At 36.9% G+C, this 17857-nt stretch overlaps 1 protein-coding gene across 1 annotated transcript; it reads left to right on the top strand.

Annotated features, from left to right (window-relative positions):
- Positions 1 to 371: 371 nt before the first annotated feature.
- Positions 372 to 17012, top strand: MACC1 (MET transcriptional regulator MACC1). The gene is made up of 5 exons (XM_050708438.1): positions 372 to 440; positions 3505 to 3619; positions 5844 to 7882; positions 10365 to 10553; positions 16797 to 17012. The coding sequence occupies exons 1-5, from the start codon at positions 372 to 374 to the stop codon at positions 17010 to 17012; spliced, it is 2628 nt and encodes an 875-aa protein (XP_050564395.1).
- The last annotated feature ends 845 nt before the right edge of the window (positions 17013 to 17857 follow it).

The raw sequence follows: 17857 nt of genomic DNA, 5'->3' as shown, positions 1-17857 counted from the left end.
TGCTTTCCCTGCTCCTATGGGTCACACAATGCACTCTGAGCTTTAAAAGCAGATTGCACCTAGCAAGCTATTTCTTGGCCTCATACAGAAAAATGCCACGTCTCTCAGCAGTCACTCAGGTTCACTCACTGGTCACCTTCACAGCTGATCTCTTTCCAGCCTCTTCACTTCTTCGTTTCCTGCTCGCTTCACGCTGTGAGCTGACATACTATCAGTCAATTCTCTGTACGATTAAGTACTTATCAGGTTACATCTTTCTTATTTGGTAGCTACAACAAATGAAAAGCTTAGCTTCTCTTTCTTCCTGTACATAATTCCGTCTTTTTCACAGCAAAAGGGTTTCATACCTTTCCTCTTCACTTCTGCTCAGCATGGCTTTCTATACCACATGCATTAATCTCTCCTCTCTTGTGGGTGATCATTCTTCTGTATTTTCCCAGGTAAGTTCCTAATTAATAGGGCTGCCCCATCAAAAGTTTTAGATAGGGTGCTGTATTTGTCATAGAATTTAACCATGGAAAAAAGGAGGAATATTAGATTTTTCTTATTTTACAAGTCTTGTACAAAGGCACTGGGGATTTAAGCATTTACAGCACTAAGGCTGGAACACAGAATAGACAGGATCCAGCCTGCAGTCAGATCATTTAACTGTGTTCAGGAGGCACATTTCCCAGTACCCCACAGCATGTGTACAGCTTGTCCTCAGCATTTCCCACATCCCTTGGCATTCTGACAAAACGCGGTCATCTTTTTTGCACAGAAACATCTATGTTGTCCTCCTTCCCTCCTCCTCTTCCTGGCTGGCCTGAAGATGTGCCTAAATCACAGGGGCTCCCTCATCATGCTCAAATACCAAGGAATGCTTTCTTGAGGGGGTGGTGGTTATTTTTGAAAGTAGTTTTCCTTTTCAGTATCCCCCTCTTCTGTCCTTGTGCCATGCTAGTGCTAAAGGTTTTAAGGAGTTCCCAGAGGGAACTTTTAGGAAATGGCTTATTCTATTTGCAGAAATTCATAGCTTGTATAAAACTTCTATATGCAATTTTGTTGTCATGTCTTTGTCAATATACTCCCACTGTGTACGAGATTTGTTTTTCTTTTTCATTTTCTCTCCCTCCCCCTTCCCGTAGGGGTTCCTATTTTAGCTTTTCTGCAGCTACTTGCACTGTTGTGTGCTCTTTCCTCATCTTTACTTACTGCCTCCCATGTCTCAGAGCTACTGAAATACTTGTGCTTTTTATTAACTGTTTAAAGAACTGTTCTTAGATTAATATGTCAGTTGATCGATAAATCATCAGTCAGAGATCAGTGCTGGCAACACATACACTGGTACTGTAAGAAGTGAACTTTCTTTTTATACACTTACTGGGAGTTTAGATTATGGATACTTTACACTGGTGATTAAATAATCCTAGTCCGTGATGTAGAAGTCTGAAAATCTTGCATGCTAATATGTGTTCAGTTCTTCAAATTTTGAGTTGCAGCAGCAATGCAAAACACTTTCTTTGTAGTAATGGATATGCATTGTCAAAAATACTGCCATTTACCACAAATGGAAGGAGCAGTGACATTTTTATACAGGTGTGGGATGTCAGATGTTGGGATGACAGTGTTGGGATGAAGGAGGCATCTTCAGTTCCAGTTTGGCATTGGTACGGCATTAGTACCAGAAGCTGCAAACTATTAGTCTTGGATGCTAGCTTTCACTGCCGTCTGAAATCAGACCTTCTAAGGCCAGAGGCTGAGGTTTCTGGCAACAGGGGAACCTGAAAGTCCTTACTGCCCTGCAACAGCAAAACTGCTGGGTAACTTTCAGCCTTAGCCTGACATCAGCCTTGCATCCTGCCTGAGTACAAATCCACATCTGAACAGATTGCCATTTGCTGAATGTAGCCCTTGTGGTAAGAATAAAAAGTACCAATTTACATCTGTAGTGCAGAAAAAATCATGTCTTCAACCATCGCCCTGTGCGCAATGGAAACAGTCAGCCAGTTTCTCATTCAGTAATGCTTTGATATAATGCATGCTTCCTTTTTCCCGTAACTCACCTACTAAAATTGTAACTGAAAATTCTTTTTTTCTTACAGTCACAAAAAAATCGAGCCCAATACACACACACACACACACACACACACATATATATATATATTTCATTTTAATCATAATTAATCAAGTTCTGAGCAGGCTGCAGTTGCTGCTGAAGAAGTGGCAGTTTGCAATATTTCAGACTCTTGAACAAAGCTAGCTTTTCTATCCTGTGGATGCACCACAGAATTGTGACTTTGTGACTACCCCCCCACCTTTATAAAAAAAAAAAAAAAAAGTTTTAAATCCATATGTCTCCATGTGTTTATTGGTAATCATCTTTTACAACCCCAGTATGTGTAAGGACAGTCAGAGCTTTCTTGGAAACTCACTAAGTGGTCTCGGTTTATAGCACAGATTTAATGAACTCTCCTGTACAAAGAGGTCTAGAAGACTGTATTTCCTCCAGCTTCCGCTGTTGGGATGCAGTAACTTTGGCACGTAGGATACCCAACACTCCTTCAAAGGCCTGCAATTCCTCTTCCTGGGCAGCTGAAAACAGCAATAAGCAGTAGTACCTGTAAATGTTCATTTCCCTGTCACCTGCCTTAGAGGAATGTCCCTCATGCCCTGCCTTTGTGAAGGGTTTGCTCTCGACTCTTTTTTTTTTTTAACCACAGCACCTGGTTTACAGCTCTTGTGTGGCCATATGCAAATGATGTCAAAATCAAACAGAACTTCTTGTAACCAGAAGAGAAGAGGAGAGACCTGAACATCCTTTATTAGGTTGTTGCTGTGCTGGCGTGCACCTCTTGGAAGTGTGTTTTAAGTCATGCGTTTACAGACTAACAGGAAAATCTGACCTTATGTTCACTCGGGGAAGAGCATAGGAAGAATAATAAAGCAGAAGAGGTCAGAAATATTTTATATCAATTGACAGAGGAAGGAATGGACCTAGATCTTCCCCTTCTAATTCCCGTTTTTAGATAAGGTTGGCTAGAAACTTTGGATGTTTATTTGACCCGATGATCTGCGTGACCTAATCTAGGTGTTCCTGCTCCAGCAGGGGGATTGGACTAGATGATCTTTCAAGGTCCCTTCCAAACCCTAACATTCTGTGATTTTATTTATATATTAATTTTTCATTCAAGACATTCAGAATGGAAGTTATTGTATAATCGTCTCAGTTCCAACTGCAAGACATTTAGTTGTGTGACATATTGGACTTCGTCAGGGCCTGGGATACTGCATTGTACTATGACTGTTGCATCTGGTATTTTTGCTGTAAATTAAATAGGAAGACTCACTTGGGATTATGATGCTCTTGGGCAGACTCCATAAATTCAGTCTTACACCATAACTTCACTTAGGATTTTTTTTTTCCATTTATCCCATCACAGGAGCAAAGCTCAACTATTCATCACTTTCTCCTTTTTCAAGTTACGTATTTGCTAATGTTTTATACATTTAACTGTTTCCTAGGAGGAAAACACTTCCAGTAGTGGAACAGCCTCCCTCCATAACTCAGAGATTCCTCGGAGCAGGTCAGAAGGGACTTTGATTGATGTGGATGACCGGACGCCTTCAGCCACCTACAGTATGCATCCTCTGTTATTTTCTTTACTAAGGCTTTCCACCTGAAGTCTGTACTTCTGCAAAGCTCTTGATAGTGTGAAGAATTACAGCTACTCTGTAAATCCCTGCACAACAGAGGTTTTTTGTTTGTTTGCTTGTATTATTTTTGTTTTGCACTACCCAGGCCATCATGGATGTTCCTGGAATCAGAGTGCAAGAAGTTGTCAAAAAGTCCTCTAGGAGAAACTTGACAGCATAAGACAAGCCCCCTGTTATAATAAATGTGAGTCAGGCAGGTTGAGAGGAATTGCTGGAACCATTAACTTTACATGGATATGTTTGTTAACCAAGCTCCTTTCATTTAAGGTTTCTTTAAAATACCAGAAATCTGGAAGGATAATTTCGGAGCTAGTCCAGATTAAAAACTTGAGTTTTAGCCTGTAGAAAACTGTGTTGAATGTCAGCTGTTAACCTGAGTTAAAACAAAAGTTACTTTAATCTCATTGATATGTTAGCCAAAAAGTTAAGAGACAAGATAGAACTTCTCTTAGCTTTTGTCCAGTAGCAGATGTGAGTAACAGTGAGTCTGGCACTTGCTGTGCAATTTGGAGAGTAGGAATTTTTTCTTCACTAACCTACAGCACCTCAGTAACCTGTGCTGTTACCTTGGCATGAGAAAAGACTCCAGCCTAATGATTTAGGCTCTGCCAGAGTTTTCAGCTCAAACTTTTTCTGTGGATACATACCCTTTAGGAAGGGGAAGGCTGGAGTGTTTTTATTTTTATTTTTATTTTTATTTTTATTTTTTAATACATATATATTTATAGAATGTTACTTTGGGGATTATTTAATTTATTTTCTAATAACCAATTCTACTGTAATAGCAACACAATGCAGGGAAAGCTTTTGGACATTGGGCAGAAATGAAAAGCCTTTTCAGCTGGCCCTTGAGCAGTCTGGTGTTCCTGGCCAAGCCCAGGTCAGGAGCTGTCTCCAGGCTCACTCACCCCGCCAACAGCATTCCAGATAAATTCCATTTTGGTTCTTCTCACTCAGGATTTTTCTGGAACTGTAGAAAAAAAAAATCACTGTTTGGGCTTTTTGTCACAGTTCATGAAAAATTGGAAACGAAAAGTACAAATGCTTCAGCATTTTTTTTTTTGGTTGAGTGCACTGTCATTCCTACATTTGAGCAGTAATTAATAACTTTGGAGAAGGTGGAAGCTGTTATGGGTAGCGTAATAGTGAAGGATGTAGGTATGCTGAATGAATAGCAGTGTGCTGTCTTTCCCCTCCCACATTAAAATTATTTGTAAGGATGTAGGAAGAAGGGATGGTATAGAATAATAGCGGCGAACTATTAGTGACAGAAAACTTTTGTATAAAAAGTTTCAGTCACTGTTTGTTGCAGGAAGTGTGAGTCTTAACCTATAAACCAGCTTTTGGGAACTGTTATTAATATAGACTTGAGGCAACTTACGTTCACAACAAATAGACGTTGTTAATAATGAGTATTTTTATTAGAAGCCATATTTAAATATTACTTGTATCCTTATTTGCCTATTTAAGTGCAATCTCAAAAACTAATAGCCACAAAAACATTTCTCTCAATTTCAAATTGTGCAATTCATAAATTATACCAATGAATTTTTAAAAGGAAAGATAGTGTAACAAATTCCACTAAGACTGAGATGAATTGTAAGAGTGCTGTTATCAATTAAATGCATGTGCACTACCGTGAAAGGGAATCCTGAATAATGCATTTATCTGTACTGTCTACGGTGTTCAAAAAATGAAACAGTAGTTGTTTAATCTTTTTATAGAGGAAAAAAAGGAAAGAAGGAAAGAAATGCATGAAATTTTGTAATAGGCCAAAGATTACTGAAATGTAAGGGTTTAAAGCTTATGGTACCTTAGTATACTTGATGCCAATTAATAGTTCTAGGAGTTGGTAATGATCAGCACCTTGCAGATGATGCTTTACATCCTTCAGCACTAATTCGTTTGCACACTTTTTTTTTTTATTAACAAAATTCTTAATGTTGCTTAGAAATCAATACTGATGTTCTTTAAAGACCTGAAGAAGAAATATATAAATGTGTTCCTTAACAACTTGATTCGTATGCATTTTAGGGGGATAAATTTAGTTGCCTGTCATCAATTTAGTAGAGTATTGGTTAGAAATGAATGAAATGTGTCAAGTTTCTGTGATTTAGGAAATACTTCTGTTTTTTTCTTTTAAACAGATGTCAATGAAAGTAAATTGGATTTGGATATTGACTGGTCTGACCTATTCAAACATGCCCATGTTGTTTCCAAGACCAATCCTTTTTGGAACGAATTGTCAGCCTCCAACCCTTTTGTACATGACATAGCTGCTTCCAATAGAAATGAAAATAATAAATTCCTTTCTGTCTTGAAAGAAAAACCCTATTTGTTCTCTAAAGTTTCTAGCAATAGGGATTCTTTGGCTTCCTCAGGTGATGAGCTTGATATTGATTGTCTTCTAAGAAAGACCTCAGCAAGAAGATCTGGACGATCCAAGAGTGTCTCTGACTTCTTGGATATTATTGATAACCGAAGATTTAATCCTTGCAAGACAATACCTCAAAAAACTATAACTTCAGACATTACATGTCTTCAAAATGACCGTGAAGCCTACAAGATGGCTTGGTTGAATCACCGACAGCTGACTCGGTCTTGCCTAGATTTAGAAGCCATGAGCCATAGTCCTGGATGGGCACAGACGCAAGCTACTGGCATTCATATAGTTTGTAAACTGAACCATGAAGGGGGTTCAGTTCAGCTACCTGACTCTGATATCAATGTTCACATCCCCGTGGGTCATGTATTACCTGGAGAATTCCAAGAAGTTGGTTTAAGGGCTATTCTTAATCCTCCCTCGTCATTTAACAATGAGCTGTCTAGCACTGTAAGTCCTCTGATAGAACTCACGCTGAGCAACCTCAACACGAAGGAAGCTATTTTCCTAGAGGTGAAAGTTGCAGCTCAAGTGAAGAATGATCCTCTCAGCCAGGTTATGAGTGATATTGTGTGTTTTTTTAGTTTCAGTAAAGAAGGACCTTTTAAGAAACTGGAGAATTGCTACACTTATCAAGATACCATACAAGTGAAACTAACGGACCTAAGTCATGTGATGTACACAGTGATTGCAGTCCAGGCAAACAAACTGCAGCCTCCAGCCACTAATGTCTGGGATTATGTTCATAGAACTGTCTCAGTTGGAATTTATGGTCCCAAATATATTCATCCATCTTTTACAACAGTTTTTGCAGTGTTTGGTCATAACTACATTCCAGGAAAACTTACAATTTGTGATATAAAAAAGGGGGGGAAAAATATGCCTCCTGTTGTGTTTCAGCTGTGGGGAAAACATACATTTCTGCTGGAAAAGCCCCAGGATCTAAACATTTCTTTGGTATCCTGTGATCCAGATTTTGAAGTAAAGATGGAAGACCGAAGCAAAAATATCAAAGAGGAGGAACTGAAAACTGGTGAAATGGTCCGACACCAATTCCTGTTTTCCATGCTAGGATGCAGGGAGATGCATTTCTTTGTTTTTCTTGTTCAGATTAAAGTTTTAAGAAGTAGCCAAGTAATGCAGTTCCATGTTACAACCCCTGATCCAGCTCCAAAATTAAGTGGAATTATCAGTAGGCCAAAATGCTTACAAAAACGCAAAGAAATCAAGTCTGCACCTTTATTTTTAATACCAACAATTAAATACCCAAAGTTTCAAGACAAAATTTTAAATGTTAATACTTACGGAGTGGCTTTGAAAACTGTGTTACGTCAAAATAAGATTGACTATTTGTTAGAATATTTTAAAGGGGATACAATAGCACTTCTTGGTGAAGATAAAGTAAAAGCCATCGGACAAACTAAAATAAAGGAGTGGTATGTAGGAGTTCTCAGAAAAAAGATTGGTTTGGTACATTGCAAAAACATAAAAGTGATTTCTAAAGAGCAAGCTATGGACACTACTGACAGTGAGCTAACAACCAGGAATCTTGTTGAACAAATCGTATTGCCATTTAAAAAACTGACTTATATCTACTCAGTAGTTTTATCTACAGTGTCAGAGAGTGTTTATGACTGGAGAGCTTTGTCTGACATGCTAGGGTATTCACATATGTCTTTGGATGACTTTAATGAGGCACATGGTGATAAAGAATCAGACAGAGTTGCACATGTTGTGAAGAGGCTAAAGGAAGACTGCCATGCTAACAAAAAAAAGAGACTATTCCTTTATGAGCTCATTATTGTAAGTATTGCATGAACTAACTTGGTTATTGGGAATATATTGCCAACAGGCTACTCAACAGTAATGTATGAACAACAAAATGCTGTCCTGCACCTCTACAGGATTCTTTACAAACCCTAACATATTACTGAAACTTGCAGATACCTATAGGTGGAAAGTACATCTAGATTCTCATAAAAAATAATACTATGATCAATTCATTCTAAATAGTGTTCTGTAAGAGTGCCAGGAGCCTTGCTCATGTGTGATTACTTATTTAAAAAAAAAAAAAAAAAGGCCAGGATTGAAATAGTTCTCTTTTGTCATGGAAGTCATGATCATGGTAAACGGTTTCCCTGAGTAATTCACAATCCCAATTGGAAGCAATTAGCAACTATGTAGTTTGGGAACTCTATTATTAGTATATCTGCTGTAATATGCATCTCTAAGATTGCGATATGTTTTTAAAGCAAGGAAATCATGACCCACCTGTTGAAGACAACATTTTCGTTCTATACATGACAACTTCATAGTTAATGTTGTAGCTACCTAAAGACAGTAATAAAAGTATTTTAATACATATTTTCATGGGCCTCATTTGCAAGCCACTGAACAACTTCTACCTGATGCAGTACTGTTACATGTGAATTATGTGATTTACTCCTAAATGCTTCCAGGTTATTGGTTGCATTTTAAAGCATATTATTTTGCCTGCAAATAATTAAAATATTTAATAATGAAATAAATATTAATCTAAATCCTGAAAATTTACTCATAGAGCTGCGTGCACACTAATTCGGAATTCTGGATTACTCAATACTGTCCTTGGCTCTGCCTGAAAGTGTTCTAGTATATTTAGGGACAAAAGAAAATTAAGTTTTTCATTCAAAGATGAAGTGTGTGTAAACAAAAAATGTGTGTTTAAAAATTCGTATTTTAAAAATACGTGAATTCAGCCTTTCATCTGAAACCTTTTGACTGTCCCTGTGAATTGCAAACCTCGACAGGGTGTGCTTCTCATAACTAGTTTGTTCTCTTTGAAGTGCTGACAGCAATTTCAGCAAAAAGGATTCAGAAAATTTTGGCAGCAGTGGTGATTTACACAATTCCTAAGCCTGCACTAAATGAAATAAAACTGAACAAGTACAAAGTACAGTTTAGCTTGCTGTCTCTGTACAAAAAATGGTGGGAGAAGTTAAAAATGAAAATGATCCAAACTTTTGATTGAATATGATGATATGAAGGGGTCACACCAGAACAGGCAAAAAGTAGGGTGCAATTAGATTAACAAGATTTTTTTTTTTTTTGAGATGTATATGATTATGAGCTACGAAATGCAAAAACAGTTCCCTGTTTTTCTAAAGCTAGACTTAAAGACTTATCTTTTATGTTACTTGTTGGTAGAATTTACTGGTTAGTTATTTTAAGTAATTTCCTGTTTTCATGTCTAAGAAGGTTCTTGGTTCTCATCAGATCAAAGGCAAATTGAACAGCTTGGTGTACGCTTTGCTGAAGTGTAAAGGGATTTGCTATTGTACACTATAGTCTGCTTCTCGTTAGCGACTTCAGTATTTTATTCTAGACAGGCAGTAGCATGAGAGAGTTTGGGATCCATATTCAGTATTTTCTAATTAGTTAATTTATATTAGACATCTTGCATACCAAAAATTCTACTGTTTACAATGAGAATTTTTATTTTATATTTTTTATTTTTTTGACTAAATTTTACAAATATCTATTTTATAGAGAAATGCTTGATATTTTATTGAAAATCTGGAAACTAAGGAGCTTTTCTGGGTTTGGTTCTTGATCTTGCACTGAAAAGTCAATATTTACAGTGGAAGATTCTGCTTTTAATTTAAGGAGAAAAAAAACCACACCTATTTATGTATTTTTTTATTAGCTCTTGTGTAAGCAAATAAGAAAGGACAACACAACATATCTTCATTTCAGGGCTTCACTGCTGGAAACACTTTAATTTGTTTGTTCTTGGAAGATCATTTAGCATACAGGAATGAAGACTTTAATGCTTGCATTTCTGTGAAATGGTCAGCAAATTATTGGTTCTGTGGGGGAGTAAATCAAAGGGTACTGGCCATTGTAATCAATGATTTTCTGGAAAAGTAAACCAAGGACCACACTTTAGTATAAGAGTGCTCTAATTTCATTTTTAAGTTCCATGTCATTCTTTAAGAAGCTCAGTTTGATGTCCCAGATATTTTTGCTGAAGAAAAATGTTTTTCCTTTAGGATCCTTGAGCTTGGCAGCACCCATGTGACACTGGAATGTTGAAGCACATGAATGCCAGCCTAATTTTTTTCTTAAGTTTATGGGCAGTTTTCCTATGAAATTATTGACAATACCTTTTGGGGAAAGTAAAACCTGAGGAGTGGAAGCTGTTCTGTCTGCTTAAAATTGCAGAGTAGTGCTGTGAAAACAAATTATAATGATGTTTGTAGGAAATTCCTTGGTGAAGGAACACTAATGAAAATGATTGTTGCAGGCACTTTTGAAAATAGATTGCCAGGGATTAGTGGCACGTCTTACCCAGGACACCATCATTTTGACTTCGGCTGTGAAGCTTGGCAAATACTGGCGGGAGCTCGCAGAGAAGCTAGCCCGACTCACAAAGCAGCAAATAGAGGCTTATGAGGTACCCCACCAAGGAAAAAGCGGAGCAGTAGCTCTGGAGGTAAGGCTCTGCTGTAAAGCAGTGTACATGCTTGCTCCTCAAATGCAGTCAATGACCTTTCTTCTTCCTTGCTATGTGCAGAAGAAACGCTTTTCCATTTTGTGTTTGTGTCAGATTTGTCACCTTTTAACTCAGGCAAGACAAACTCTGACAATAATTCCACCTCTGTCCTATTATATGAACCTGACAAACCCTGTTTTAATTGCTTAGTTTGCCATTCAGTTCATGCTATTTACCCTCCTTTGTAAAGCACTCTGGTTAAACAGAAGTATGACTTCTAAATAAAAATCAAGTTGTCCTCTCAGATGTATTTTAGTGTGTACACATTTAAAAAGAAATTCAGGTACCTAAATATATCTCTAGTGCTATTTGAAGGTGCTCAAAGGTACCCATGGCATCCATGCAATGTGACAGAGATGTCACAAGACTTAGGTTGGGCTCACACTCATGCTTCTCAGTTGAGGGCCAGCCTGTGCTCCTGACACACCTTTGCCTGGGCATCCAAGTTGCTTCCTGTATTTCTCTACTTTAACACCAAAGCAATGGGATCCACTGTTGGAACTGATCCAGAACTGTGGGATCCACAGAGTTGTGTGCCAATGACTACTAGGTCTCAGACTAGGTTTTATCCTGAACATCCTCTTTTTGAGTGTTACTGAATGACACTCATAAATGGACCTTTCTGTTTAGCTTTTGCATTCAGGATAGACTCTCCCTTTGCCTCTACTATCTATCCCCTCATTATTGCAAATAATGCACAATATCAAGCCTGAATTCCTTTCCTCTCAAATCTCAGTATCTAATGAACTGCTTCAATTTCCCATTCATACCTGCACAACAACTTGAGATTAAATTTTTATTTCCCTTTTCTTTCCCTGTAGCTGATTCTCCCTTTTCTCTGACAGGGAATTTTCCTTTCTGCAGTATGAATCCACCGAGTCTTTCATCTCAATTCTGTCTGCCTTGTGATTGCTATCAAGAGATTTCTGCTCTGATCATGAACCTCTTACTCCCTTTAAATGCCTCTCCCCCCCTCCAGTCCAATGTTTGACCAAAACTCCAGGCATTCCTATATAAAGTTCTGCATTTCCTGCAAAATTCTATCATTGCTGTTTGCAAACACTTCCTACTTGTATGGTCTTACTTTTCTCTTTGAGCTATTTCAGCTCTTTGAGCTGTTGTTGTTTTTGCTTGTTTGCTTGCTTGCTTGTTTGTTTCTCCTGTTGTTTTGGGTACATTACTTGTGCATGGATGCACCTTCCTCCTTGTTTTTTTTTTTTTTTTTTATAAAACTCTCAGCTCCACCAAACCCTAGTCTGCTACCTTTTTTTTTTCAGTGAAAACATACAAATAAACAAAAAACACCCCATTATTAGCTCTTTTTGTACTAGCTTATTCTAAAATACTAAAATCCATCCAACTGTGAATGCTTGTCACTTCCATTATGCTTTTTAATTTCTGTATTGCCTCAACTAACTTCCTGTTTTTTTTTGTTTTGTTTGTGTGTTTTGTTTTGTTTTACTTGCTAAGCTTCCTATGTTAGAAAAAATCCCAGCTTTCTGAAACAGGAATCATAGACCTAATTATACCTGAGCAATATGCAACTCCACTTGTCTCCATGGTGTTTGGAAATTCTTTCTCCTTACCTGACAGCAGAACTCTAACTTTTTTTCAGCACCATAATCAAATAAAAATATATAAATTATATATTTACTTTGCTTTATATATCATATTTACTTTAAATATATAAATATATATAACTACATGTATCCTCATATTATATATAATATTTAATGTATTTGCTGTGCTTTAAATAGGTATCTATTTCCATTAAGTCCATTTTGTACTGGATGTTTATTTTTCAGAAATGCGAAATTTATTAATGAATGAAGTAGAGCTTATATGGGGTCTGAACTATAAAAAATGGAAAGTAACACCAGCAAGCACAGAAAATGATGTTCCTTATGAATTCAGTGTAGCAACATGCACTGACCCTCTGACCTCTGAGTTAGGAAAATGTAATCCACCACCATATTTTTATTTTTTTTTCCAGAACAAAAATTGCTGATCAAAGAAAACTGTTTACATGAATGGTGCTGTCTGCCATTCCTGCAACTCTTTCTTCCTTCATATCAAGTTAGTGATTTGCCTGAATCGGAAATGTTAATGGAAAAGTAGTATGTAGGACATAGTGTCCCAAATTTGATATAAAATAATTATTTTCCTAAATGGAATTTGGAATCTAAACAGATCTTCTAATTTAATTGATTGTGTTATTGCTCACAAGCAACATCTAAGCTAAGTTTCCATGGAAGGTCTGATAACAGTTACTTCCAGAATTCAGTTTCAAAGTTGCATACACAGAAAATGTTAAGGTTATGTTTGTATCAGTTGTTAATAGGAATACTCTCCAAGATTTCAGATGAGCCATATCAGTGTCTTGTTTATATGACAATGTGTATTTAGGCACTAGAGAGAATGAATTTTTAGGACATCTAAATATTACATAGAAATTATATTTTTTGTAACACAGTTGGTGCCAAAAGACCCTCCATTGTATCATGATCTTATCCTTTCATTGCCAATAGTGACATTTTGTGAAGCGCTCAATGAGTCTAATGATGTACATCTATATAAACAAAAAGTTTAATGTTGAACATTTACTGTGAAACAGCAGCTGAATTACTTGCCTTAGAGAAATGTTTCTCTACCTATCCAGAGGAACTTCCTTTCTTTGTGCCCCAAATAACCAGAATCTTCTGCCTCATACACCCTATTTTTTTGTTTTGAGGAGATTTTTACATTATTTATGTGATAAGCGATCTTCAAGCTCCTCCACCTTACTGTGGTGGCATCTGATGCCAAGAGATAAAACAGTCAAGCTCATTATACAAAAGGCAGTAATAGAGCAAGTTTTATTTTGAAGAGAACATTCGAAAAGCAATTGCTTTATTTTATTTCATTCCTCAAGACCTAGGATGGGATCATGGGGAATTTATTGACTTCCTGTGAGCCTTGTAACAGTGTCTGCCTGCACAGGTGCGAGTTTAAAGCACGCCAGGTTTCTAGCACTGGTATCTCACATGGAGAATCAGCATCCTCCCTGTCCTGTGAATCTAAGCTTCAGTTTCAGTGCTTTCTACTGACCTTTGAAATTGCCAGTGATCTAATGCATTGAACCTCTGTACACAGAAAACAATCCTCTTCTTATAAAATTTCGTGTATATTGTTCAGCAGGAGTGCCTATATGGCAAGCAAAATGAATGTAGCTAATGCAGTGTAAATTCATACCTGTGTGGGCAAGCCCCCAGTGTTGTTAGAAGGCTAACATTAGTCTGACTACTTATTTCAGACTGATTGGCAATCGCTGCATTTACTTAGCAGCTATAAAAGAACCCCGATTAAAATCATCTTATCCTAGCCTGGAGTTTTCTAATGGAAATATTTCTTGTTGACAGTAGTTGGTGTGCAAGTGGGAAACTAAGTAAAGATGAAAGAGTAATAAGTTTTGACTAATGATTGACTACTGTCTGAAAACATGAACCAATTCTTTACTCATCAAAGACTATTCTACCATCAAAAGGATTGATTGGTCAAAAAATGTTTTTACTGAATATTTTACTTAGTGGGAGAAATCTTTTCTCAGATGATCACAGAGGCAACTTGAGGTGCATACAATCGGTGCCTAGCTTTTGAAGTACTTTTCATCAGTAAATTCCAAATCACTTTACAGAGGATGTAGGTATTATTACCTACTCAGCAGAGGTAGGGGGAGAAGAGGGAAAGTGCAGGCATGCAGCTGAGGCATGACTTGCCCAGCATGCTGCAGTGATTTAATAGTTTGCCTAAAAATCTCCTTTGATAAAATTCAGGGATGTCAAACATGATACACTTCAGCCATTGCATTAGAGTATGCAGATGTCGAGAAGGACCTACCTCAGAAGCCTGGTCTGCAGTATTAGTTAGGTATGATGAGAATGTAGATTACTGCTGCCTTAATTGGTCATCATCACTGATGACCAGTTCATAAAGTTTTTAGTTTTCTATTTTTTTCTGTTGTCCTAGGGAGGGAAAAAAAAAAAAGTGCTAGAGTTGAAGAAAACAAGGCTTTTATTTTAAACATTTCAGCTGCTTCTCTGATTGTGCAGCATCAGTCTGACCTTCAGCGTAAGTCAAAGAATAGCATCTTTTAATATTCCCTGTCTTTTCACGTACTAGTGGAAATCATCAAACAGAAGGCTATACCCTAATCCTTCAAATAGCCTGGTCCAACAGGAATATAAGGAAAGGAAGCAGGAGGCAGAGAAAAGCACAGCCAGCAGTAATGTATCAGAAAATCCTAGCTTCTCTTGTTGGCTACCTTGTTTATCAAGCTAGAAATAGGAATAAAGAAGCTTTCTGATCTCAGCATAAATGCAAACATGGTGAGGTGTTTTATTTCACTAAAATAAATTGTAATATCAAGTATTTACAGTAGTACATTACAAACTTTTCTCTTCTTTTTCTTCTCAAAGTAACATTTGATGAAAGAATTCATCTTTTTCCATTTCTTCCCATAAGATACCAAGTGACTTTTCTTCCATCCTTTTATAACCTTATGGTTATGATTTATGACTGACTTGCATAAAGTCTGCAGTAAGCACCGTTCATTTTGGATAAATGGTGATATCCTTTTCCCCTCTAGAGCTAAAATGGCAGATTTCATTCAAAGCATGGGCACTTTCGTATGGCTTAAATTAAAGGCAGAAACCAGACTAATCAGACTGAGATATGCTACAGAGGAGATGCGTGGTATGAGTTTTTCCATTTGAGGATGGGGGAGAAAGGCAGCAGAAGATAAAGGAGATGTTGACAAAAACTACAGTAGAATGAATCTTGGGATAAATTCTTAGCCCAAATGTGGAGAAGAGCTCAGCATCATGGGCAAAGAAGTTTCCTCCAGCTACTTAAATCTTCTAGAGATCAAATAAATAGAGCTCAAATCAAGTAGAGCTTTATGTTGTGTTTCACTTCTAAATCACAGAATCGTATTGAAAAAATAACCATTTTTCCTCTGAACCATCAAAACTGCTTTTTCATTAAAAAAGAGATGATGTTAAATCTTTTAGAATTAAGAGACTTTCTGATCACATCTGTGTGTACACATACATGTGTGCATATCCATTCATGTGCTTTTATCACTATGCATGACTGTATTTCTTTTAAAACAGCATATGGTAGTACCATTTAAGAAAGTGAAAGATTTCTTTGCCTTTATGCATCATCCATGCAATTGTTAACTCAATTGCTGTTTGCAAAACCTCTATTGTCAATGAGGAGAAGGAAACTAGTCACCCAAGTTAAATCTGCAAAAGCAGCAGCTGGGAAAACAATCCTTCTGTTTGTAAACAGAGCAAACTTACTCTCAACATCAGCACTTTGAAGGATGCAAGTCCAGCTTGGTATCTGAATCATGCTGTCATAGCTTCATTAATGTCACTTGGCAAATGACAAATTACATTTGGGAAGGATATGCTCCATATTTGTTTGGCATAAAATAATTAAATGTATTGTAATTTGCAAAAAGGAACAGTGGTAACCTGTTTTTTATTTCCTTCATTGGTTCCAGGACACTTTAAATTGCGTGTAATTTTAAGAAGTTAATTATAGAAACTTCTCGCTCCCCTGTTCCTGGAATGTTTTTGTTTGTTTCTGTTTTGTTTTGTTTTAATAGGTGTATCTTCCTGCTGATGTTACCAGAAAACATTTTTGTAAAGATAAGTGTTTGAAAGGTCCTGGTTAAGTAATACAGTAGGGGGACAGTGAGATCTTAATGAGACAAAGTGAGTCTTTAACTACCAAAAGCACAGTGAAACTCTAAATAGGAAAACTGCTGCTGGGTGTATGAATTGCAGAGATGATCAAGTATTTTCCTTCTACCCCTGTGCTTTGAGTTTTACTTTCAGACGCAGATATATTCTGACTTGGTGATAATCACCTGAATGAAGAATTTTTCTTTCCCTTATTTATCTCTCAGAGAATTCAAGACTTTCATATAAATGAAGTACATAAGGTTACCGGAGTGTTTTTGTTTTTGTTTGTTTTTAAATGAATATGCCCTACATGATAAAGGATTTCAGTGTGGCTAGGGACCAAATACTTATTTTGTTTTTTCTTTTCTCTTAATTTTCCACAGTTGGAGAGATTTAGCTAAATAATTTGATTTCTGTAGCTAAGCCTTATCATTTCTTCCTTTATTTGCAGATGATGTGGAAACCTGCATATGACTTTCTCTACACATGGGCTGCACATTATGGAGACAGTTACAGGGATGTCTTACAAGACCTGCAGTCAGCCTTGGATAAAATGAAAAACCCGGTAACAAAACAGTGGCGAGAGTTAACTGGAACATTGATTCTTGTGAACTGCATGGAAGTTTTAAGGGCAAGTGCTTTCTCCAAAATCGAGGAAGAAGAATAGACTACCAAATATGGTTTTGGAAATTTTCCTGGAAACTGTACGGTTATTTATGCTTCATCGATGGTTCCAGAACAGGGCTAAATGAAGTCCGTTTTACCTGAGTTGATGCTGAGTATAGGCCCATACTTCTCAACTACAGCTACCTGAGATTACCAGAGCTTGCTAAAAACTATCAAGGAAATAAGAAAAGAGTGGGGGAATAAGCTGTTGAAGTCAACAAAAATGGCTGGAATTCTATAGGCCACTAGGAACTATTTCTGATTGCACTGATTTCTAAGTGGAGATCAGTTCTAGAAACAGAGCCATGCACAAATGAGTGTAGCCCATAGGGCCTAGGTTTACATTATTTTCAGGGACATTAAAATTTAAATATTTAATACATTTTAATCGATGTCCAAAACCCTCATCTGTAAGACCAATGGCTTCAGGGTAGCTTTGAAAAAACTTTAGGATTCTTTGTCCTCAACTGGGGCAAAATCTATCTTGTCCCAAAACAGGAATTCAAGTTATTTAATATGAAATACTGGCTTGGTACATACAGACAAGGCAGGCTGTAGACAGTTAATACTCTCTTCTGTTTTATCATTCTTTTCTACTTTACAGTATGAAGAATATGAGCAATGGCTATTATTTTCTCAAAAAAAAAAAAAGTTAACAGTGGGGTGCCTTTAGATTTTTTTTTTAATGCAGCAATTAATTCTCGTTAGTCATATGCTCTAAAAATAACCCTGCTTAGATACAAACAATAAAAATCTTGCAATTACTGAGTTTTTTATCAAAGTAGAAAATACAGGTTGAATAATGACTACAGGCTAACCAGACTTATTTTAATAATTTTTTAACAT

The sequence above is a fragment of the Cygnus atratus genome, chromosome 2 (genome assembly GCF_013377495.2).
Source record: "Cygnus atratus isolate AKBS03 ecotype Queensland, Australia chromosome 2, CAtr_DNAZoo_HiC_assembly, whole genome shotgun sequence".
Classification (NCBI taxonomy): Eukaryota; Metazoa; Chordata; class Aves; order Anseriformes; family Anatidae; genus Cygnus; species Cygnus atratus.
This window is presented reverse-complemented; position numbering and strand designations above follow the sequence as displayed.